At 32.6% G+C, this 27514-nt stretch overlaps 1 protein-coding gene across 1 annotated transcript in view; it reads right to left on the reverse strand.

Moving 5' to 3' along the window:
- LOC129223373 (cell adhesion molecule Dscam2-like) overlaps nucleotides 1-19747 on the reverse strand; it is a 280334-nt gene extending 260587 nt beyond the window's left edge. The window contains 1 exon segment of the mRNA XM_054857953.1: nucleotides 19432-19747. Coding sequence (XP_054713928.1) covers nucleotides 19432-19747 — 316 coding nt within the window.
- Nucleotides 19748-27514: the final 7767 nt, after the last annotated feature.

Raw genomic sequence — 27514 nt, forward strand, 5'->3', positions numbered from 1 at the left:
AAGTTTTTCAAACTTATCCCTTGGCAGTGCTTTTGTAAAAATGTCCGCCAATTGTTCATTACTATTGACATATTCAATGTCCACGGTTTTATTCTCGTACTTCTCACGGATAAAGTGGTACTTCACATCGATATGTTTGGTGCGTCGATGGTACACTGGATTTTTGATCAACTTGATCGCACTCTGGTTATCAATGTGTAAGCTAACACTTCTTCCATAGAATGCCTGCTCATCTATGTCACTTAGTAGCTGACGAAGCCATATCACTTCTTTGACAGCTGTAGATGCTGCAATGTATTCTGATTCTGTTGTTGAGGTGGACACAGAAGATTGCCTACTAGTGCACCATGTAATTGCACCAGCTGACAAAATGAAAACATATCCTGTGGTTGTTTTTCTGGTATCTAAGTCACCAGCAAAATCTGCATCAGAGTAAGCAACAAGGTTGGGACTTTCCGTTTCTGACTTGTATAGGATGCCATACTGCTGAGTTCCTTTTAAATACTTCAATATTCTTTTTACAGCATTCCAATGTATTTGGCTGTGTTTGTTTTGAAACCTACTAACAAGGTTTGTTGCATACGTAATATCAGGACGTGTAGTGGCGGAAAGAAACATTAATGATCCAACGGCTTCACGATATGGTACACACGCTTCCTCTAATAGCATATCAGGTTCAGATGACAGAACAACGTTAGGATCAGCCGGAACATTTACTGGGTTGGAGTCCTCAAGGTTGAACCGTTTTAAGATTTTCTTTATGTAGGCCTGAGAATGGATAAAAAATGAACGATCTTTGTTTTGGTCAATTTCAATTCCAACAAAATAACCGGTTTTACAAATTGTAACTTCAAAGTTCAAGTTCATGTTTTCAATGATTTCATTTAGTATACTTTCATCTTCACAAAGAAGAAGGACATCATCCACGTAGAGAACAAGGAAAACTTTTTTGTTTTTGAACATGCCATGGAATAAACAAGTATCAGCTAAACTCTGCTTAAATCCTAAATTCAGCAGGAAATCTGTAAATTTCTGGTTCCAACATCTTGATGACTGTTTGAGGCCATATAACGATTTTTTTAATTTACATACTAAGCATGGCTCAATGGGTAATCCTGGGAGAGGCTGCATGTATATCTCCTCCTCAATATCACCATGTAAGAATGCCGTCTTTATATCACACTAATATTTTTAATTTCTTCTGAGCAGCTACTGCTATAATGGTTCGTATGGTGTCATATCTTGATGTAGGCGAGAACGTTTCTCCAAAATCAACTCCCTCCTTTTGCAGGAACCCTTTTGCACACAGCCGAGCCTTGAAACGCTGCATCTTTCCATTTGGAAAACATTGATGTTGAACACCCATTTTGATCCAATCACATTTTTATATTTAGGATGTTCCACCAATTGCCAGGTATTATTCTTCTGCAGAGAATCAAGTTCTTCTTTTATTGCTTCACTCCACTCTTTTGACTGAGGTGAGTTAATAGCTTCTTCATATGTGGTTGGGATTTCAGCAACATTTAAATCATAATGCTTAGGAGCTTTCAAGTTTTGCCTCGGTCTGAGATTGTAAGAGATAACTTCATCTGTATTACTTGGTGTTTCCGATGCATCATTTTCGTTTGTTTGGTGGTCTATTTCTAAGTCACTTGTAGTGTCTTCGTTCATGGGTCCACTAACGTGAACAATCTTCTGAGCATCATTTGCTGACTTACTACAGTTTTCATTAAATGTGACGTTTCTTGAAATTTTTATGGTTTTAGACGTAGGCTCAAAACGTCTATAGTTTGATGAGTTCCCAGCATACCCAATAAAAATTGTTTTAATGCTTTTAGGTGACAGTTTCTTACGTAATTGATCAGGAACGTGAATAAAAGCTTCTGAACCAAAAGTTCTTAAGTGCTTAAAGGACAACTGCTTCCCTGTCCATAGTTCATATGGAGTAGACTCTGGTGACCGACTACTTGGTGCATGGTTCTGAATGTATACAGCTGTGTTTACTGCTTCGGCCCACAAAAACAGTGGTAAACTCTTGTTGTACAACATTGATCGAGCACTTTCCATGATTGTTCTCATGTTCCTTTCGGCCCTCCCATTTTGCTCGGGAGTATAAGGGGCTGTAGGTTCAAGCTCTATCCCCTTTTTCTGCAGAAAATTCTTGAAATCACCATTTATGTATTCCGTACCGTTATCCACTCTGAGGGATTTTACACTAGTGGAAAACTTGTTCTCACAAAGCGAGACAAAATTTTTGAACTCTTCTAAGGTATCACACTTATGTTTCAAAAATGAAACGCAAACATAACCACTAAAGTCATCTTTGAAAATTACAAAATACTTATCTCCACCCAATGATGTAGTTGACATTGGACCACACAAGTCACTGTATATAAATTCACCACATCTTGTAGATTTGTTCTTCCTGTTACTGAAAGAGAGTCGATGTTGTTTCCCGTACTGACAGCCTTCACACAGAAACTTGTCAGCAGCTGAAAAGTCAATATTATCTATCAGTCCTCTTTCACTTAATTCTTTAAGAGCTTTAATGTTAATGTGACCCAATCTTTCATGCGAAATCTTTACGATATCTGTAGCAGAAGCCACATTCGCTTCAACAACTTTTGATGTTTTAAACAGCATTTTATACAGATTGTTGGATGTGCGAACTGCTAAGGCGATGACGTCGTTATCCCGATTGAATATTTTGGCATTATCGTTAGTTTTAACGATTTTCATACCCTTACTGTTTACAGTTCCTTCGGAAAATAAGTTTCTCTTCAAACCTGGTACATACATTACATTTGTAATAACAAACTCAATCCATGAGTTGTTTACTAATTTCAAAATTCTAACATTTCCTTTGCCTTCTACTGGAAGCTCTGTGCTGTCACCTAGACAAATTTTATCACTTCCATTTAATTTCCTAAATTCACATAAAGATTGCAAGTCATTTGTCATATGGGCAGACGATCCACTGTCGAGGATCCATTCACTGTGACAAACAGCGAATTTCTTTGTTTCGGCACTGAAGGCACCGTAACTTACAGAGTCTCCATGTTCAAAAGAATCTCCACCACTTTTTCTTGGTTGCTTGAAACGACATTCTTTGGCAAAATGTCCTTTCTTTCGACAGGAATAGCAAATAATTTTCAAATTAACAAATTTTACTTTTGCATTATTTCCTTTTGACTTGTTAGCTGAAGCTCCTGAATTTTTATGTTTCGCTACTATAAATGTTGATTCTTTTCGCTCGCTTTCAGTTAAGTTTGATTCCTCATCAATTAGTCTCGTTGTTAAGTTTGATAACGTTTGTTTAGTTTCATCCATCGACAGCCAAGCTTGGCGGAAATTTCGATACTTTGCTGGCAAGGTGCCAAGGACTTTGGTTATCAAGGTAACATCAGTGATGTTTTCACCGGAGTTCTTAATTTGATGCGCTAAATTTTCCACTCGGGCGATATATTCAACAACAGTTTCATTTGTGTCCATCTTAAGTTGATGAAACTTGTCTAACAAATGCATTTTGTTAAAGTCAGATGCCTGCTGATAAATTGCATCAAGTTTTCTCAGCATAGCGAGAGATGACGTACAGCTTTCGATGAACGTGATTTGCTTAATTTCCATTGCGGCAGTAATTGTGAACATTGCAATGGCGTCCTCTTTCTCCCACTTTTCGATATCACGGGCAGCTTCGGGTTTCAATTTTTCTCCACTTGCCACATTGTACACACCTTTGGCTTTTAGTGCACAACTTATATGAAATCACCATTGGGAGTAGTTATTTCCGTCAAATTTGTTCATTGAAGAAATGTCTAGTCCAGCCATAATCGGTTTCATTCAATACGATTATACAAATAGGCTTAACGAACCGGCAAAACTTAAAACAGCAACTAATGCTAGGAAACGTTCAGCTCTTAACGCAGATAGCGACATGGATGCGTTCCTGGGCCCATAACCTGTTCATTAATCACACAGATTAATTAATAAAGTTGTATTTATTTAAATAATAAAGTAAGAACTGAACAACAACAAATTTAACTCGTACACACAGTACTACTCAAAATCTTCCGAACACTATCTAGATGCCATCTTCATCACCGAAACAGATGAAAGAAATTAAAGTGCATGAAATAAATAAACAAGGCTTAACTAAAGACAAGAAAGAATTAAACAATACATAACAGTTTGCGAAGTCTATGCTAGCTAGAACATGGGAGGAACTTGAGAAGGTTTGCAGTTTGACCACAAATTATGGGTAATTTTGGCATTTGGCTAAGTGAAGACGATTCCATCTGATTAAGTCTAGCAGGGGTAAAATTAAAATGAGGATGATATTTTGATGAACGCGTTTTATAATGTTGCTAGCGCCTTATTAATTTATTGCATAAAATAAAAAATGCTTAAAATAAAATGAGGGGAAACAAAAAGAGTTTCTACGGAAATAACAGAAAGAAAATAAAATGATTTCATTTCGTCAAGAAATAAAAAAGTAAAATAGTAAGATGAAAATTTGTTGCAAAATTATGCATCAATCAATTTGTGTAATGAGAAAATAGATTAAATATAATTTGGATTAAAAAAAATATTGCTATAAACAAACTGTCATTTTTACTAAACTGCGTCTATATAATTAAGGGGAAAAGCACGCATCAAACTATCACCTCTGTAAACTAATAGATGCGTCCATTTCCGACAATAATCCGGATATTCGCCTTTCTATACTATCGATGGTCAGACAGTAGATGTGTTCTGAACAACAGACGGTTCACACATCTAAATCGTGTGGTGAAATGTATTGCTTTCAGTTTAATAAAATGATTAAACACCTCACATTACGTTTGTTTATCTTGCTGTGCTGGTACAATGCCACATTTAAACTCAACTTGGAAATTTTTACCTTTTCTATTTTTTCCTTTTTATACGACGTCATAAAAAATCATGAACCTGTAAATATTCTGATTATTCATACGAAAATTTGTTTCTTTTCTATGAGATTTTTTAGATACATTAAGGAGTTTTCGGACCTACATTTTGGGATTTTGGACACCCTGGGTCATTTACCTTGCAATAGGTCTTCTTTGTTTACATGTTTTAAAAGTCTATGAATTTCGTTCAGAATAAACTTCATCTTGATAAATTCGGGGGAAAATAAGTAAATATATTTTGAACTTAAAATTAGTAAAAATTCAAAAAATATGCATACTTTTATGTTGACGTTTAAACTAGTACCTCGTAATGCGCATGTGGGATGTTATTGTATTGGGCAGGTCAATCAATTTTTGAATAGGTTAGTTAAAGTTGTGCAATCAAATCAAAATTCCGAAAAAGAGAAAAAAAACTATTGTGTACCTTGTAATAAATGATTCGGATTATCAACTTTAAATTGCTTCTCGTCGATCGGATATGAAAGTTTTTTTTAAATATATTTTTAATATATTTATTATTATTATATTTTAAGAATTGTTAAGGAGTTTATTCAATGCTGATGTAATGCATGACAGCAAAATGTCTTGAATTTATAACCGACGCTTTTGAATTTGCACATTTCAAATGAAACTAGGTCGTGAGCAGGTAAATCACGGTATAAACAAAAATGAGTTATGAGTCACTTGAAGAAACACGTTTTTTACTATTAAAATAATGGAATTTTACATGTGTTTCTGTCTTTGCTTTCAGCAGAATCGAAATGAGCAAACTCTTTCAAGAAAGCTAAAAGAAAATAGATGGAAAAAATGCAAAAATGTAAATAACGAAATATTTGCAAATACTGCTGTTTACCTTAACAGTTCAGTATTGTATAAAATTGCACATTATATGCACATGTTCTTTTACGCGGATCGAGATTTTCAAAATTATAGCGTTTTAGCAATCTTTATGTCTGTAAAGTTGTTTATTTTGTCCTTCCTTTGTTATAAAAACAAAAACACATCTACAGACTAAAACTGATTCTGAACTCGTGGAGTTTCAAGAAGTTAAAAAAAGGTCGGCAATGCTATTAATAATTTAAAACGTTGTTACCTCCCTGATAAAAATACAGTAACTTGTATTAATAAAAAAAAATATTGCGTATACCATTAGATGTGGCCGATTCGCCATGCAGTATATAGTTATTATAGTGCGAAGCAGATACGTTTGTTAGGGTCATATTTTTTAAAACAATTATTCATAAGCTAAAACAGCCAGCAGTCTTATGATATCATAAAACTAAAATGCATTTTTACTTCTTAAAACGTATCAGCACAAATTTATAATTCAAGTAAAATTTTTTGAGCTGGGCAGATAATAAAAATTAGGTGTATTGTTAACTAGGGAAGAGTGGCTCAAAGCGGGTAGGTCTTCTTATGCCTCCCCTCCCATAGTGTGTAAGCTGTGATGCATACGAATGTCGTATTTATCCGAACACCTCCGAGTTTTAATCAGTCCCATCGAAGCAAAAGTGAAGTGGAATGGCGCAACCAGGCCTAAAATAAAACAAAATGATACATTTCTAAAAAAAAAATTGATGTTTTGTAACTTGTGATTAGTCGAAGACCAGCTTTTTTTTTTTTAATTGTCAATAATATTACGTTATTCTGACACCATCCACCGACAAACCATGATGGCCATTTCGTTTGTTTCTTTTTTAAATGTAAGGTTATCATTATTAAAAGAAAAACGTGCTTTCTGGCAAAGCGGTATAGGATTTAATCATTTATTTATTTGTAATTTCTTGACACATGTGCTGACTTAGATTTTCTCTTTAAACAGCATACGTATAACTTCAAAAAGGTTATTTTTAGGATGGCAATTAATTAGGCTATTAATTTAATTAGTTATTTTCTTATGTTTTCTAAACAAATGTGTTGATTTTAAATTGAATAAGTACAACTGTTTTATACATTTTTTAATGATGGCAGGTAGCTAGTCAATTATTTTAATCATTTATAACATTATATTTGATTGGCATATGTTCCAAATCCCAATTAGTTAAGCTTACCCGCTTTGGGCTCCCTGGTAGGGCAAAACGGGATTTTCAAGTGTTTGTAAAGTTCGATAATAAATAAATGTTGGGTTTGAAATAATACAAAAATCATTTTTTATTTTGAAGCTCAAGAACCCTGTTAGGAAATAAAACCGAAATCGTTGCTAAAAAAAAATAAATCTGAAAGCTACAACTTTTGAGTGTCCTTCGTTAACCTACCCGCTATGGGCCACCCTCCCCTATATGTTGTCTCAGGATTGCTTTAAAACAGGAAAAAATATACAGTAAGCGTCGCTTAATGTGATCACTTTGGGACAAATATAATTTGATGACAATAACCGACTGATAACAATAACCGAAAAGAATCCAGGAGACAAAATAATGATTTTTTTTCCAATTAAGGTGCATTTATTTTGGCAACCTCAAATTAAAATCACAATGACTCAACTGAACGCAGTTTTAAATTATAAATTATTAAATTAACAGAGTGGAAAAATCTGAATTATAAAAAGTTAAAGCTAAATTATGAAACTTTTAATCACATAGCAATAGATGAAGTAAAATATGACCGTTTTCCCTGACATTCGTAAACCAGTTTCAAAGCACATTCAGCTTTTCTATCTTTTCAGCATGGTTTTGCTTGTTGTTTAAATTTTAATTTAACTTCGTTTTGTTTTCAATCTCGACACAATTCTTTAATAGTTTACAAAGTAATGGCAACAATGGAGGTCCTACAACAATGCATGCAACACGTCCAGCGACTGAATTTTTTAGGTGCAAAAGAAAGTTTTCTTAAGAGGAGTCTGTGGTCACTGGGGACGAACTTTCTGTGGCTTCATTCCTAGAAAAATTTTGAACTGCTATTGAAAACTACAAAATACTACACAGAAAGTTAGTCTCGTCAGGGTTTGCCTATGTATTTCTGGTAATTGAGGAACAAAAACGGGGACGAAATTGAAAGTTTATGAAAAAGTGATAACAATAAACGAAGACGCTGATTACAATACCCAACTTTTTTAACATGTGTTAACATACAAGTGTTCCGGGACTTCGTGATTCTGATAACATTAAGCGAATGATAACATTAACCGTGATCACATTAAGCGGCGCCTACTGTATATATACAGGGTGTCCGAAAAGTCTTTGACGCATTTAAACAATTCATAGCAAACCAACAAATTGTTGTATGAATTTGCGGTTTGCACCAAAATATTTCACAGCTTCAAGAGTTTTTATGACATCGAAAAAAAAGTGAAAAGGGGAGAAAAAGAAGCGGAAAAAAGGCATTCCGCAGCCAGGGTGTCAGTATGCTATGCTTGTAATTCTTCGTTTAGTAATTTGACATGGGAAAACGCAAAAAAGAATGAAAATTACTAAACGATGAATTACAAGCATAGCATATACTGACACTCTGGCTGCGGAATACCTTTTTTCTTCTTTTTTTCCCCTTTTCATTTTTTTTACGATGTCATAAAAATTATTGAAACTGTGAAGTATTATGGTGGAAACCGCAAGTTCATATGTCAATTTGTTGGTTTTCTATGAATTTTTAAAATATGTCAAGGATTTTTCGGACACCCTGTATATATCATAGATATTATCGGCGTAATGAAAAAAAAAAGTGTTTTTCTTTGGGATACATTTATTTGAGCAATGTGATGAAATAGGGAATAGGTGAATATGTGATGAATTTAAGTTAATGCTCATTCATGGGCTCAAAATTAAAAATTCAACACAAACCACTAAAGTTTGAACGTTTTAAAATACCCTACCTTTATTTCGTTTTTTTTTTCGACGTAAGCAACGAAGCAGAAAAGCAAGCAGCTTAAAAACTAAAAATAGCGGATTTACAAAATACCAATTAAAAAATTTAAAATTTATAACGAACCAACAGAATGCAAAAATTTGTTCATTATTGGTTTATAACGTTTTCATTGGTGTATGGTTAATCCACTATATTTACTTCTGTAAGCTGCTTGCTTTTCTGCCTCGTAGCTTTTGACAGATCAATTTTCACTCGAAATCTCACATCTTTTGCATTGAAGAAGGTCTTCCTTGTAACACCAAAATACGTGTATGCAGTAAATTGCAAGTTTTGTGCAATAAGACGTAGCTATTTTTAATTTCATGCCTTGTTTTATTTCTTAAAAAAAACAGAACGACTGCTTTCACTAGACAAAGGGTGATTTAACATGAGGAATATATTTCAAAGTAACAGAAAGTAAATTCTCGCTATCTTGCTCCTTTATTTGAGCATAACTCAACACACCCACATCATTGACTTCAACTGGCGTCGTTTCAGTCTAATTGGACGAACATCAGGTCCTTAATTTTTATCCTATCTAAAATCGACCCCGTAAAGACCACAACTGATGACATGGAAACACGGACTTAAAGCAGCCATTTTAATGCAACGTTTTAGCATAATGTCGGAAGTATTTGGCAGGAATCTCAGACATAGAATCAGGAGATTAGTTTTCTACGAGACAAAAATGTTTCTCAGCAGAATTATTATTCGTTCTCGAAAAAAGTATTTTATGCTATCCTTTTACGGAATGTCCCGATAAAATCCAATTATTTTCCATGAATAAATACGACAGTGGATTTAATTGCTAATATTTTTATCGCGAATGGGGACAGTTTTACAAAGATCAGTACTATCTAAATTACATTGCAATTTTTGAAATGTTCTTTGCTCAGAACTGGACTGGTATAAGTTCTGCATCATATTTAAGATAAGAATTACCACTTGTTACCTATAGTTTTAAACCACAATGCGATATGCTAGCTAAACTAGTACAAACGGTGTTTCTCTCTTTAAAAGTTCCAAATCATTTGAAGACTAAAAAATTGCTCGTCAAGGTAACGCGTGTAAATTGCTTTTATATTTGAACGAAATAATTGCCATTTTGGTTATATTTTGAGAGTTGAAAATTTAAACTTAACTAAAGTGGATTAACTCTGAAATCCAGTAGATAGCATTCACTGTTGACCACTTTTTGTTTCTTCATTCGCCTAAAAGGACAGTCTTACTAGTAAAACGGTTAAGTTACCGGATCCAATTCGGCATTGTTAAAATTATGCATTTCCCTGCATGTCAAACATTGTCAAAACGTGTTATGAAACTATCATGCCAATTATCATTTCATTGTTGGTGACGCCAGAAGCATTACTAAATCAGTGCATTGGTAATTATATATATGAAGTTGACGCTTGTTTATTCTTTGCTCTGTGACTCCAATGAAATTGTAGCTCTGAAGTTATGTGCTACATGATAGTGAAGGTGGTAATACAGATTTTTTTAATTAGTTGACACGAATATGTTTCTGACCCTAACGATTTGACAAATTAGCTAGCTGAAATATTTAACTTTCCGGCAAGTCTTTTTGATTTCCTGCTCATTCAGTAATATATATATATATATATATATATATATATATATATATATATATATATATATATATATATATATATATATATATATATATATATATATATATATATGTATACGAGGGCTGTTTTTTTATCAACTTCCGATGTGATATAAAAATAAAACTTGTGAGAGTAATTAAATAAATTTATTATCAAAAGATAGGTACATTATTAGTTACTTTTCAGCATAATCGCCATTTAAATTGAGGCATTTTTCATACCTGGGTACAAGCTTCTTAATATTTTCTTCATAGAAGTTTGCCACCAATGATTTGAGATGGGTTTTCACGGCGTTTTTTGTAGCCTAACTTGTCACCTCACTTGTAACCTTACGATAGTGTATAGGGCTGACCTTGAAATCTCAGGAAACTGATCGGATAGGTCCGTAATCGTAAACCTCCGATTGATTCTTACAGTTTGGTCAAGTCGATCAACGAGGTCTTCGTTTGCGACTGACTTTCGTCCTTGGCCCCCTTCATCATGAATGTCCCCTCGTCCATCTATAAATTTCCTACACCAATCCTGCACTGTCACTCATAAAGCTTTCACCTTATACTTGTTTTATTCTACGGTGAATTTCTGCTGCGGATAACCCTTCAGCTTGCAAGAAGTGAATGATACTTCGCAACTCACACTTGGTGTGTCGCTAGATAAACTGGTAATGGGGTCGGACGCCCGAAAACGAGTGAGGTTGTAGTGGGAGAGGTGCGCAGTCGACTGCCGCGCATTGCTGGCCGATGCCGCTCGCTCTGCCGTCTAGCGGCACGATCGGAAGTTGAAAAAAAAACAACCCTCGTATATATATATATATATATATATATATATATATATATATTACGAATGCAACAATCTAAATAAAATGTATGACAAGGATTAAATTTCATTATGATGCGATGAATGAGTCGAATTAAGAACACTATTGTTTCCGGATCATAACTTGTGCTTTCATCCAGACATCAGTCTAATGTCTTGCGGGAAATTAATATGACATTCTCATTTATTACGTCTTACAGATTCTTTTTTAATCGTGTAAATTTATATTTTTATAATTAATCAAGGTTTTATTCATGAATCAAAGCGATTTTAACATAGTTGTATGGAACAAACAGAATATAGTATTATTTCACTTTAAACTATACTTTATAAAAACTAGTTCATCTGTTAAAAATTCAGCTTTTTTTTTTAATCATGAAAACTTCATCTAAATACTTATTACGTATTGAGATGCACAAGTAGCTCGGAATTAAATCATAATAATCAGCTAGGACATATTCCTTAACGACGAAGAATTAAATACAAGTAAATAATTCAAATCCTTATTTTCTTTTAAAATTTTTTAAAAAAAAACCCCTATTTTTGCATCTTGTTTGGCATTTAGCCTGAAGAATCACACGACGAAAAATAATAGTTCAATTTCAAAAAGTCAATTTGCTTACAATAAAAAAAGTCTTCGAAAAGCCGTGGGTAGCCTAGCAATGGTTCTCAACCTTTTCCACTTTAATGAATACCACTTGGTGCTTTTTCAAACTCAAACGGACCACATTCGATAAAAAGATTACTTTCGCAACAATTATATTTGAAATGAGATAAAACTGAGAGTTTTCTTCAATAAATTTATCTTCAAACTATAAAAATAATATAGATGAATTTTTTTAACTGGTCGCAAAACACATGGAAATTGCTCTCGGACCACAGGTTAAGAATCATTGTCCTAGTTAATAAAGAGGGCATCAGAACTAGAAATTGAGGACTCGACTCAAAGTCTGATGTGGCTTGAACCACTTCAAAATTATGACTAAAATGAGTTAGTCTCAGCTTCTCACGAGGCCCAGTAAAAAGAAAAAAAAGTCTTAGAAAACCAGAATGAAATCAGTATTGCTCATTGCAACTTTGAAAGATTTCATCTGTATTTTTGATAAATTTATTTAAGAAAATATATTACTATCCGCACGCGTTGAACATGTGCAGATAAATTGTAATATTTAATTTTTCAATAACTGCATCAACGGATGTTTTGTATTTGACACGTGCTGATTAGCAATTGTCTTTTAGATCTCGTTTAAATAATCTAAGCAGAGTATACACATATTTTCCCATTTAAGTAAACAAAAAAAGATCCGTGCACAGTATTTTCAACTTTCGATTTTTCATGTACTGAATTTCACACATACACACACACAAACACATCATTTTTTAAAAATCTACAATAAAAGTGGTATGAATATCCGTTTAATCACTTTAGAATGTAATTTAAAAGTCCCTCTAAATATACGATACGATTATTTTGAAATGAACTTCAACTTTCATTGTTTCAGCATGTTAGACGTAAAACTGAACATTTAAAACTTAATGAAATTTCAATTTGTAAAAACAACTGATACTTATACCGATTAAAAATGTCTTACCACATACTTTTCTTGAACGATACAAAACAAAATATATTAAACACAAAAGCAATCACTACGGCTGTTTCTTTCAGTTTAATATACTTCATTGTTGTGTACGCTTATGCAATTTAAAGTTCTAAAATATAAAATGATCTAACCAAGTATTTTTAGTAAAAAATCTTATTGATTATTCCTCCTCGGCTATTTAGAAAACACGCAAGTGCATATCTCACCACAACCGGACTGAGAGCATCACGCAGATAACGTATATTCGCACGAAAGCCTCAATAAGCTTTTATTAATGAAGCCCCGAATAGCGATGGACGCCAGGTCCGTAACATTTGTCATTCCTAACCTAGTTGGCTGTCAGTTTCAATCACCACCGAACCGATCTCGCCTCTAATGCCGGGTTATAAGTCTCTTCTGATGGCGGTTGGCGATACGCGCGTTCATTAATATGGGAGGAGGAACCATATTCCTTTGCAGATTGAGAGATGCTGAACTTGTTGATGGGGAGCGGATGGTTTTGACGAGGATCTCTTTCGTAAATTAGTTGCGTGATTGTATTTGATTCTAAACCCAGCGAGATCTAAACAGTAAATATCAGAAATCACCACTTGAATATAGCCAGTTCTGAATAATACAGTGGTATGGAATGCGTTGAGAGTTGTAGCGCGTTCACACACGCAAACATTACTTTTAAACCAAACTGCCGAGTAAAAAATATTAAAAAAATGGATAGTGAAGTTTTTTCCCATTTAACTATAATTTGTAAAAGCATTTTCAATTAAATATCTTTGTCACTAGGTTTTGGATTAATAAACTATTCAATGTAGCAAAACGATTCTTCTTTCTTTTTTTTTTTTTTTTTAATAGTATCATTAAATTTCGTGGTTCTAGTAAAAGTGGCGTTACTCACCCTAACTTAGATTCGAGTGGTTAAAGGTTTTATAAAAGATTCGGTGAAAAACTTAGAATCGTTAGAATTTTTACTTTAAGAGAAGGATTTGAAGTTAAATGTAATTAAATTTATTTATGTTCCATCAATATTTATGAAACGTTTCTTGTAATTAGCATTGTAGTTACTTAAGGGGGTCCGGACACGTTTTGAAAAAAATTTTATTAATCAGTTTAGAGTTTTGAAATTTCTTGCCCTGATTCACTATCTATTTAATAAGCAAAATCATAACATAAATACATTTAAAAAATTGTTTTAATTTATTAATTAATTAATTAATTTATTTTTTAATGGAGTTGCTTCAAATAGCTAAAACTCAAAATATTTTTCGTCAATTTTCAAATTTTTTTCCAAAAATTATGCACAATATTTAATTTTTAATTTTTATTCGACGATATAAAAACATTAATGCAATAAAAAAGTGAAAATATTTGAAGAAAAATTCGAATTCGATTTTTTTTTAAATCATATTTTTTTGAAGTAAACGTTTTTTTTTCCTTCAAATTTGCTGAATAAGAATTAATGAAATTTATTAGACTCAAGGAGCGAAAAACAGGGAAATCGAATATTCTGGCTTACAAATAGCCTCTAGATCCTTTTTAAAAACCTAATTATGTTTCTCAAAAATAGTCGAAGTACAATATACATTACATCGGCGCTAAACTTCCCGTTTGCTGTGAATTTGTTCTCCCTGTCAGCATTGAGTCTTATCTGATAACCTCCGTCATTATGGTCTGCTGTTGCTTCCAACACTTTTTCTGCAGCTGTAAGTGGTGTAAAGTGTTTTTTCGTGCATTTTTGCGATAGGACCACCAAAATAACAAATTAATGAGTAATTTTGCTTCGCACACTGAATTCCAGGAACAGTTTTAGTGTTCGTTTTCATGTTTTTTCCTTCGAACATCTATTTTGAAGAATTTGGTGAAATAGGTAAGCTGCCTGATCTCTCACCACGTAAGAAAGCATTGGTTATGTGTATGTTAGACCAAAATACCTTTTCACAACGAGAAAATGCGAAAAAACTTACTATTCCCCAAAAAACCCTCAGCAGAATCGATGTTTCTGTCACAGAAAACATATTAGTTGTCCCAAAGTGTCTGGGAAAATGTGGCAGAAAATGCAAAAAGTCTCCAAGGATGGAAATAAAGCTTATTCCGATAATCGAGGCCAACAGAAGAGCAACTATTAAAGACCTTGCTAACAGTCTGAAGCATATGGTGTGGATGAGGACCCACCATTGGTCCGGCGAAGACTCATCGCCAATGGGATGCCTGCTCGAAAGCCAGGCAGGAGGGCCAAAATCACCCCAGATAAGGCAAAGAAAATAATTGACTGGGCCAAATAATTTCAAGAGATGTTCTAGAGACCACTAAATTCTTTTTTTTTTTTTTTTTTGTGCCATATCTGAGGCGCGTTTGACCTTCCTGAGTGGATTTCGAGCAGGATTCCCACTGGCGATGAATCTTCGCTAGAACAGTGGCGGGTCCTCCTCCACACCAAGGTCTTTACTAGTTGCTCTTCTGTTGGCCTTGACCATCCGCATAAGTTTTCTTTGCATCCTTGGAGACATTTTGCATTTTCCCAGCCTCTTTGGGACAACTTTTATGTTTTCTTTGACAGAAACATTGATTCTGCTGGCAGTTTTGGAAGAAATAGTAAGTTTTTTCGCAATTTCTCTTTGTGAAAAGGTATTTTGGTCTAACATACCCATAACCAACGCTTTCTTGCCTGGTGAGAGGTCAGGCAGCTTACCAATTTCACAAAATTCACCAAAATCGATGTTCGAAGGGAAAAACATGAAAACGAACACTAAAACTGTTCCCTGAATTGAGTGTGCAAAACAAAATCACTCATAAACTTGTTATTTTGGTGGTCCTGGAAAAAAAATACATGAAAAAATACTTCACAACCCTCAGAGCTGCAGAAAATGTTTTGGAAACAAACATAATGGTGGGTGTTAACAGACAAGACTCAATGCTGCCAGGGAGCGGAAACTTAAGGAAAATGGGTAATTTTGAGGCGTAATAACGTATATAGTACTTCGATCATTCTCACAAAACATATTTAGGCTTTTAAAAAGGATCCAGAGGTTATTTTTTAACCGGAATAATCGATTTCCCTGTTTTTCGCTCCTTGAGTCTAAAAAATTTCTCGCCTCAGTAAACTGTTTGAAAAAGATATGCTCCAAATTTCATTGCTTTATCTTTATCAGTTCTTGACTTATAAGATTTTGAATACAACAAATCAGGAATAATTGCATCATGATGAAAAACATGTTTAAAGTTTTAAAGTAAAATATAATATTAGTCAAATGCATTGAACAAAAATAATTATAACTATCGTTCTAATTAAGATAGAAACAAGATTCAAATGTCTTTTTAAGCAGAAAAAAAACGGAAATGTTATTTAAATGATTTTAAAAAACTGCAAAAAATTGATGATTATTGTGTCTCGGACACCCCGCACAAATATCGAGCCTTTAAGCGTATTAGAGAGAGAAGAAAAAAAAACGCTTTTTTAACATAGGGTAACACCCCCAGTAATTGGCAAGTTACCAGTGATTGGCACTTCCAACAAAAATGTACTAAAATAAGATTCGTATCCAATCTTTTTAAAGTAGAAGGTATATATCAACTGAATGTACATTTATTTTAAAAATTATAACTTTAATTCATGTTACTAAGTGGTAGCAGTGCATAGGAAAGAGAAATGATTGTGGCTTGTGTTGAATCAGCCTTTTCTGTTACAAAAGCTTCTTCTCTGGCTTAAGAGAAGCATGCGCATCAATCCATTAAAATCTAACTTTAAATATATTTTAAATTTTCGTTGTCAAAAGTTTTGTTTAGTTGAAAGGTGTTACTTTGAGTGGGTAGAAATATATTTTTGTCCCTTTTTGGGTTTTTGAACTAAAGATGAATGCCATTTAGTGGTGCTTCAGTTTTGCTAGTCTCCGTTAATTGGCACATGTGCCTATAAGCAATAATGTGTTGTGCAATACGTCACTAGTTTCATTTCTGATACTTTTGCAGCAACTATATTACATGGGCTCTACTATTGATTTAAATCCCACGGCATATACTGTTAAATTTTTAAGAGAAACAATAAAAAACAAACATGTTTCGCCGTCAGTCAGAAATGCTTATGTAGAGAATTGGTTTATTTTTATGGTCCCTTAGAATCATCGGCTCAATGTCCCTTTTTCTGTGGAAACAGCTTTAAATCATAAAATCGAAACTGCATACCGACTAATGAAACAGCAATAATCTCCATATTTTTTCCATGCAACACTCCAAATTGATTTTTATTTCTCTAAAATACTTTTTCAACGTCAAGATGTGTGATTTAGCATTAATTTATGTAAAATTACCTATTTTAAATTAACATTAATTATGTTTCTTATGATGAAAAATTTGTATGTAATTTAAAGTGAAAAATAAAGTCATTTTCCAGTTTTATTAACATGTGCCAATTACTGGATCACAAGGTAACTGGGTATCAGGTGCCAATTACTGGTGATTTTGGTAACTTCATACATATATATTTTTATAAAAATATCAATTCAAATATTTTTGATTTTAGTGAACTAAATACATGCACAGATGTGCATTCTTTAATACAAAAATATTCGCAAATGAATATTTTTTTCTAAGTAATGAAAACAGAGGTAAGTTTAAGGACAAACTCTTAAAGTGCCAAGTTACCCTACTAGGTTTTTAAATACGAGACACAACCCAAACGAACAAAATCGTCGTCATTCAAAGTGCTCCTCGGCAACTGTTTCTCGAATGTTGAGAAACAAAAAAAGCGCAAAATAATACAATGCCATAGAAAAGCGTTTTCAATCAAAGGACTTATCAGATTTTATGTTGATGAAATATTTTAGATGGGTAACTTCAACAAATACCGCATTAAAAATTTTTTTTTTGCTTCATTTGATTAAATATCGTGTTGCATAATGGTGTCAGGGAGAAAAAAGATATACTTTTCAATGTACTTGGTTTTCTTATAACTTTATATACCAGAAACTCCCCAAAAAGAAAAAAAAAAGTTATCATTCATAGTGCTCTTCAGCAACTGTTTCCTAACGCTGAGAAACAGAAAATATTCGACGTGAATCAACTATTTCATGTGAGTAGTTTATACAATTACGACATCTTTTGCTTCATATCATTAAATATTGAGTGGCATACGCGTGCCATGGGGTGGAGGAAACACCTTTTTTCGCACACTTGGTTCATGTAACTTTATACACCAGACACGCCCCAAAGCAACCAAAAGCGCCATCATTCAAAACGCTCCTCGGCAACTGTTTTCTCAACGCTGAGAAACAGAAAAGTGCGAAGTAAATTAATGTCACAGAACTGTCAGGCAGAAAGCTCTAGCGCCTTACGCTCCTCGAAGCGTGACTTTCATAATGCGCACCACACATTTTTCTTTTCGGACTTTCGTGATGTTTGAGTTTATAATGCTCTACAATTGCGGAAAAGCATTCATGATTTGATTTGTGAAGCATTTCAAACATGTATTATATGCAAATATTATCATGGAAATTATACCTAATGGTCTAATTATCGCACTTATGAATGTTTTACCATTAAAAGTAAGAAATTGAACGATTCTACTCGCCTTCAGTTATTTACTATACACGTTCACATTTTTGCGGTCATTAAAGCTCAAACTATTAATTATTAATGAAGGAATGCTTAATGTATTTTTCTACACGTTTGAATTAAACATTACATCCCTCTTTGATGCAAAAGAGACCCAATTTAAGTATCTAAAGGATGTTTTCCTTACATTTGTTTAAAAATTGATTGATTTTCCTTTGAAGGAAATAAGTTGTGTAATGTCAGAAGAACAAAATGATTATATAGCTCCGAGCACGTTTACGATTATTGCTTTTTTAATTATTATTATTAAACATAAAAAAATACATGTTTTATCAAAATAAAAATATAAATATTCCCAAATAATTTTAATATCTTTCAGAGTTTTCCTAAAGTACAGGATAGACGTATTAGTAAATTTAGGTTAAGCACAATTTCATTTACAAAACTGATAACGTAATTAAAAATTTTAGCATTTGGAACATGAAAATGAAAACATTTTACTTGACTTATGTAATTCTTTTTTTACAAATTGTGAGAACTTTGACTGCCCTGGGTCAGTTTTCTTTCTTTTTTTTGGGTTGGGGAGGAGAAGGGAGAGGGGATGAAAGTTAAACAGTACAGTAACCGAATAAACACCCCCAACTGGTAGACCAGCGCATTTTGTTTGTAAACAAGCGATAATTTTAGTATTCTACAAATTTTATATCACTTGTAAATCAGTTTAACCCTCGCGAAATTCCCATGCCCATTTGAGAAAATTCGAAATTTACCAAAGTGGAAAATAGTATTCCACCAATTTTATATCACTTGCACAACGGTTTACCCCTCACAAAATTCAACTGCCCCTTTGAGAAAATTCAAAATGTAAAAATGTGGAAACTAGTATTCCACCAATTTTTTATCACTTGTACATCAGCTTAGCCCTCACAAAGTTCCCCAGACCCTTTGAGAAAATTCGAAACGTACAAAAGGGGAAACTAGTATTTCACCAATTTTATATCAGCTTTACATCAGCTTGATCCTTAAAAATGATCCCTGATCCTTTGAAAAAATTTGAAATGTACAAAAGTCGAAACTGACCTGCTCTTATTCTGATGTCTCTACTGGCGATTTTCCCAACCAAGTTCGAAGCAATGCACCTATAGGTAGACGAATGGACATCCTGTCGGTAACTTTCTGCCATGAAAGGAAGGAACATCAACGTTCCATTCGCAAGTGAAAGTCTCAAACCCGGCAAGTCCGAGACGGATGTCCCATCGGACAGGACCCAAGAGATAGAAGGCCTCGGGTTTCCCATTGCTGCACAGTGGACGGATTCACCTGAGCTGTTGAGGAACACCACTTTATTTGGTGGCTCTATGGTAAAGGTTGGGGCTCTGTGTTCGGTGAAGGACATGGCTCCTGAAAGAAGATAAAAAGTTTACATAGCACACAAATTTAACAAATGGAACAGTTTCGCTTAAAAAGTAGATCATAATTACAAACAGTGCATAATGTTAGAACAACCAAAATTCCTTCTCTAAAAGCTAAATTTTTATTTCAAATCGCTCGAATCAATCGTTCTTGAGAACAATACTGCTACTTCACACAAGTTACATGGTACATTTAAATTTCATTAAACAATAATCACGAAACTTTGATTGATCTGCTGAAATACACTTTAAATTTAGTCCTATTTTTTGACATAGCAATTTAAAACTACTTCATGGATTTCGAAAAATTAATTACCTTCAAATTTTGACATTATATAATACCTCATGCACACAAACCCTTATAACAAACGTATTTTTTTTCCTGTAGTATATGTTCATCTTATGACCTCCCAAAAATATAGGTACATCAAAACAATAAGATAAATAAATACCTTTGTGCTGAATAGTAAAGTCAGACCAAACAACGTAAGTAGAAGCACAAATTTGTAAATTACAGCAGACACGTGTTTCGGCGTTACAGGGAACGCCTTTTTCAATGCAAAAAATAATGAGCTTATGGATGAAAAGACATCCGACAAAAGCTTTTGTCGGATGTCTTTTCATCCATAAGCTCATTATTTTTTGCATTGAAAAAGGCGTTCCCTGTAACGCCGAAACACGTGTCTGCTGTAATTTACAAATTTGTGCTTCTACTTACGTTGTTTGGTCTGACTTTACATCAAAACAATGTCAAAACTTTGATGCATAAACCCTTTCAAACTCCATGAAAACATCTCAATTCTTTTTGCTGCTATTTGATAAACTTTCAATCTTGCTCTTTCATTTAACTTTAAACGTTTGGGCACGGAAATTGTGAATGCGGTTGGCCTACGGTAAACGGTCTACAGACGCGATTGGCTATGCATAATAGATTTCTTGAATTATTCCACATTTAAAGAAATATTATTGCTTTTTTTCTTCATTTTAATGTAACTTTACGTGGCTTTTGTGACCAATTTTCGGGCAGAATTTTGCATAGATTTCATCTATGCAATAATTGCATTTTGCATTGATAGTGTCTTTAATAGAGCTTTAAAAATGGAAGAGACTCCGATATTCTTGGAAATGTCCCACGACCACGTTAACGTATATCTAATAACTTTAAAACCTTGGGATTCATTCTTTTTTATTATTATTTTTTTTAATGTGAAAAAACAAAAGTAACAGAAGGTTACATTTCGTCAACCAACTCCAGATTGCGAATTACTTACTGTGTAAAATACTCCCAATAAACGCGTCAGGTTTTGGAAATGCTACTTACAGATTTGCAGTACTTACAGATATTAAAATTCTATTCAACCAACATTATAAAAATTATGTATTTTGAAAAGCATCTGAATTTCATGAGAGAAAATGTCTAAAAACTAATTTGTTACATCATAGACGCAAAAAATCTACCGCCTCAGAATGTAAACTTACAAAAATGCTACAAAATGTTTGCTTAAAAATATGAGAATTATTTTAACTGCAAAAGTTTTTAGATAAAGTCTTTTTAATGTACAAAAGGAAAATACAAAAAGCAAATAAATAAAACTGTGTATTTAAATGATTCTGAGAATTTGTATGAAAACTCATTTTTGATGGTATCCAATACGATCTGACTTGAAAATTGACAAATAATAACCGGGTCAGATTATTAAAATTGTCACCAACTTCAGCAGAAACATAGATGGGATGCGTTTTCAAGAGAAGTAAATTGTCTATGAATTGAGACGAGACTCAGATTTTCAGGGCGAATGTTTTCAATTTTAAAAAGGAAAAACTGCGTTTTTTTAAAACTAAAGATGTTTCTCTTTTTCTAAAGTTTAATCTCACTTAAGCGCGAGTTATGCTGACTGGCGAGAAAACTTTTATTGGAGATAAACGTTTGCAAATCACAATTTCTAGCTCATTGGAACATTTAGTTGAACGCTCCAGGAACAAATTGAAAATTCTCTTCGTGGCCACCTTGGTAACCCACCTAAATAACTTTAAGACAAGGCCGAAAAATACGTTTTTAGAAATAAACATAAAATGTTTGAACAATGAACTGTAACGATTTTTTTTGCAATAATTTTTCAAATATTTCGCACTTGTAGACATTTACAATAAAGAACTTTCCCTTTTTTTGAATTTTGAGAAAAACTCTATAAATTATACGTTTTAACCTCGAATAGAACTTTAAACTATTTCTTGATAATTTATGGGGATATATCTGAACCACTCTCATTGCTAGAGTCTCATACATGGAGTTGCTGAGTGTACTGCAAGATTAATCAAATTTTGTGAAGCTACAAAACAACCGATTTTAAAAATATCCTAAACTAAAAAAAGCTGCATTAAGGAATATGTCCATCAAAAACTTTATAAAATCATTAAAAAATCAAAATGGCGTTTTAAGCATACTAACTGCTAAATCTAATAAACTACTATACCTGTTAGAGAACTTTCTCGTGAAGAATAATTATTTCATATCGAAACATTCATTCCTAATTCAAGTTTTGTGACCATAAAACTCAGAGGAAATTTCATTTTCAACTACATTATTACTTAGAAAAAGTAATAAATGACGAAAGAGAAATTATTATTTAGATTTGGCAAAGCACTTTCTTCGTTAATTTGACTTTTATTGGTCATAAAATCAAACGCGTTATTTTCAAATATTATTTCTATGAACATGAGTTTTTTTGATTAATAATTTTATGCTCGAAGAAATAAGATTATTCAGAACATGAACTCAATTTTATGAGAAAACATTATTTTATTTATTTTATTCTTAAAGATGCAAATTTTCATCTGGAGGCTGAACTAATGTTGGTTTTTTCGTTGCGTTTATTAATGTAATGTAATTTTAAAGGAAAATGCATGCGAAACGTTAATTTGTAGAACAAATTTTACTCTTTTAAATTTATTTAACGGACTCGTACTTATTTTTTTCAATTAGAGTACAGAAAATGGTACATTTGAAATACGATGTAAGAAATAAATGCACACATTGCAAAACTATTCATAAAAAAAACCTTTGATATTTTCACTTTGTTTCTATCAAATTGAAAACATTGACATATTTTACGATATCAATTTCTGTGTCAATATTACAGATAACATTTTCACCATTTCATAAGCTTTTGTGATTTATAATTTTAATAATTAGTGCATGTATTTTTAAGAACATTGTTAATACCTTGCGTTATAGGTGTGTAAAAACTGGTAGCATTTTTACTGTGCAGTAATACAGGTAATCTATTCTAATCAGGAAAACAGTCTTACTGAAGATCAAAGCATGTAATAATACAAGCAATTTTGATCCTCAAGTTGTAAAAATTTGTTCTAAATTTAAAAAAAGAAAAATTTTTGTTTTTATGAAATTATTGTTCTAAATGAAAGTTTTTGTTATTTATATTTTAAAAATTGGAACCTACAAATATTTGGTGCAGTATTTATTTATTTAATATTAAGTTTATTTGTATTTTAAATGATTTGCACTACTAGTCAAGGGCATGCGGGGTAAAGTATAAGGGGCAAAGGGGCGGATGTAGTTCATTTTGTTTACTCATTCAGTCATTTACTAAATCCCTTACGTATTCATTTATTAATTTATTCGATTTAATTCCTTTATTTGAAAATTCGCTTATTTATTCATACATTCACTCTTTTTCTTATTTATTTACTTATTTCTTCAATCATTTATTTCTCCTCATACATTAATTAATTAGTTTATTTATTTTTCAGTTTATTTGTTTCATTACATTTTCATTTCTTCTTTCATCCTTTTATTTACTCCGTCATTTTATCAAAACTATATTTAAAGTGAAATAGAGAATACTTCAAAAAAAAAAAAAAAATGAAATTTTAAAAAAATCTATAAAAAAGGTGAACATTTTCCTTTGAATGGGGCAAATTTACAGCCAAAAATAAAAAATAAAATTTAAATGCAATGTTTATTATTATGAAATTGATTATTGATGTATTGTAGTTTAAAATCAAATTTCCACTTTGTTCATTTTGAAAAGGCTAAGTCATCTTAACTATTTCACTTTGCCCCACATTTCCCTACTTTTAGTCATTTTATAATCTCGTTTTGAACATGTTCATATAAAATCCGGTTCTTCTTTTTTTTTATTTACTTCTTTTTTTTATTCAAAAAAATCATAAGACAGAAAAAAAGTTGCGTGTTCCTTTTAGAAAAAATGTTTATGATTTAGCGGAGAACACATATGTACTAGCACTTGGTTTCTACAAGAAAAAGCTAATGGGGATTCAATGATGCTTTAGTTAATTTGTCCGAGAGCCTGACAAAAAAATTTGGGGCAATCATTGTTAGTACCCAGCACTAGATCACGTAATAAAACCAGTCATTCAATGCCATTGGCTGCTACCATTTTGAGAAAGAGGGTGGAATGCAGATCGTTAACATTCTTTTCCCAAAAGAATAAAGATACTAAAAGCAGACACGCAATCCTGAAATCAGGATTTCTTGTATCATTCGTGGATAGAAGGGTTCGCGAATGAAGAGAACGAAAGAAAATGAAGATACTAAAAATAGAATGCAAATAGAACTGAATTAAACATTTCCTAAATTAATGTAAATTGCTTATACAGAGCCTGATTAGGCTACGAATTCTCCTGGAATTCTCAAACATAATTTATAGAATGATGATTGCGATCCTTAAAACTAAGGGAAGTGGGACTATTTAAATATTTTCATCACGAAACATAATTGTGTAGAGAAATGTGCGTTTGAAATAACCGATATGGATTTCAAACAAAAATTGCGGAGAGGAAACTGTTTCGAAATTATTTTCGCATTTCATGTTTGTTGCAAATACACTTTTAAGCTAATTGGTATACGTTGGTAGTATTAAAATAACAAGTTAATGTAGTTCCTTTTTAACAAAACATTTTTTCTTCATGTTCAAAGCGGTATTATTTGTATAACCCACACTAAGCTACTATTTTCTCATTAAGGATCTATTCTAAAATAAGTTTATCTTGCTTAGTTAACTGATTACTGATTTTATGTTCATATTTTTTTTAAACAATCACGATTGCTTATTGCTTTCATTTGACCATTCTTGATGTCCGGTTCCTTTTTAATAATGGACCAGGGGCCTCTGCAGCACCGCCGTCCACCGGAGGACGGAGCTGCTCCTCTGGTCCTAGCCTCTACTAGCAGCACTGTGCACCGGAATCCCCTCCTCCTAGGCGGTGGCGTCCATGTACTGCATACACACACGTCTACACAAAAACAAGTCCTTACACACATACACGTAACCGCCCAGGAGGAGGGGCAGGCTTGGGAGGAGAGGAGCCGCTTCTAGAAACAATAACCTCCAATGGGAAGGGTCCTGTCCCAACTCGTGATTGCGAAAAACATAATTCGAATTCAAAGTGTCAGAATTCAAATTAGATAGACACACACACACACACACACACACACACACACACATATATATATATATATATATATATATATATATATATATATATATATATATATATATATATATATATATATATATATATATATATATTAATAGCTTTTCTTTCAAAATTAATTCCATATTCGTTAATATTTTCAACAGATATATGCCGCAAACATTTCATTCACAACATTTAAGCTATACATAATGTAGGATCAATAGAAAAAGTCAGTATCATAGCACATTTTATCAGTATTTAAACTTTTCTCATGTTGTAATGTTTTGTCAATTTTAATGAAGGATTCATTAAAATTTAACAAAACTTTTCTCCCTTCTTCACCTTCATTTCGCAGATAAAAGATGAACAATGTTTTTCACAAAAAACTTTTCGAGTTATTTACAAAAAGTACCGATGGTTATTTACATAAAATGCCGTGTTTCGTTACCATCTTATATCAGTGGAAAAAAGTCAATATGCAGCAATTATTTTCTAACAAATGTTATCCAATCTGCCCTATTCTCGAATCTGCTTACCAAAAAACATTTTAAAGCGTTTTGATTTTATTATGTGCAATCGTAAATCTAAACTTACACCCATAGGACTGCTATATTTTCGTCTAGCTTATTTTTTTGTTAAAAAATATCATTTTGTTCCTAGAAATGTTTATGATTTGTAGAAATATTATAATAATTGTTTATAGTTGCTGTTTCAGAAATATACGCATAAAAATATTTATTATATGTTTTCCCCGAGGTTTATCAAACTTTATTTTTGCAAAAAAGAAGATTTCTTTACCGGAAAACCTAAAATAAGGTTTGAAGTACATAAAAGAAAAAGCATTATTTGAACCAGTGAAATTGCAAACTACGTTACGTAGCCAAGAAAACAGGTGTAAAATGCATCCACTCCTAAGAAAATTTCCCTTTGCGCCATACATTATGGATTGAGTTTTAGCCTCACCATTAGTGAGGAAAAAAATCCAAGATAAAAAAATGTCATTGTGTTCTGAGCCCAGGGAGAAACAAAATTCTGAAAAGTTGTTTTAACACATAAAAGGTACCTTGATTCTATTATTTGAGAAAACGAAAATTTCGTTGTCTTGGGGAAAAATAAATGTTTGCTTTTATTTATTTAAAAGTACTTTTCGAAAAAGTTGCGTTTTTAATAAAATGGCATCGTAATGAAATTGCTAAATTTAATTATAATAAGTCAGAGAAAAGTAAATAGAACCGTTTTTAAACCAAAGTCGTTCAAGAAAGAGTTTTTTTGAAGTTTCCTGCGGCTTCTTTTTGATTTTCGAGGGAAAATAAAGTTTCCTTTTGAAAAAGTGCTTGACCTTATTTTTTTTTTTTAAATGCTACTTGTTTTTTTTTTCAGTTCATAAAGCAATCTACAAACAGGAGTTATTTCAAAAAATTTATTATTTTTTATTTATTCCATGAAACGAGTTAACTCACAAATACAGGCAATTAAAACACTGTTAACTAGCAGTAAATTACTAATTTGGCATGTTATACTAATATTGTCTCACTCGGATATTCAGGGTTGAAAACTCTTATTAAATAACGATGCTTTCATAATTCTTATTTTTAACTTTTTTTATGCTAAAAAAACATACTTGAGTATCATTTTCTTTTAATTGAATCTTTTGTAGAAAAAAATAGTAACAATTCAAACAAAGGAAAATGTTCCCGATTATTCCGAAGAGATTTGGGAAAATCGCTTTTTTCATCATCCTTTTGTTTCGTTCGTAACATGTTAATTTATCCCAAGTTTGTTTACAAATGAAGTGTAACAAAAAATTGCTTCTTTTCTCTTTTTTCACAGTATAATTAGCTGTCAAAAATTTATTATAATTTTCGATTGTGTTACAAGATTTGCCATCCTTTCATAGTTCCTGTTAGATGTAAAACCACACCCATTAAATCTTGAACTACATAGATCTGTTGGATTATACTTCGGTTCGCCACCAGGAAGCTAAGAGTCTGGGCCAGCTTTAAAAAAATGCAATAAACAAACAGGCAAGAAGAGACCCCTAACAGATCGCATTTGATTTTTTTAGTACTTGTATGTTAGTGTGCTTTAAATACAAGAAACAACAAAATGTGTATAAATAACTCAATCCATTTGCACGGGTGTGGCCCTTATACACTACGGAACATTGAAAATAGCGCCCCAAGAAAGAAGAAAGGTACAATCGCGAAATTTTGTATATAAGAATGACATCTGATATGCAAATGATCCAAGTTAGGTGTGTCAATGCGCCTGACCGTTTACCCTACAATATC

Source organism: Uloborus diversus, chromosome 5 (assembly GCF_026930045.1).
Source record: "Uloborus diversus isolate 005 chromosome 5, Udiv.v.3.1, whole genome shotgun sequence".
NCBI classification, from domain to species: Eukaryota; Metazoa; Arthropoda; class Arachnida; order Araneae; family Uloboridae; genus Uloborus; species Uloborus diversus.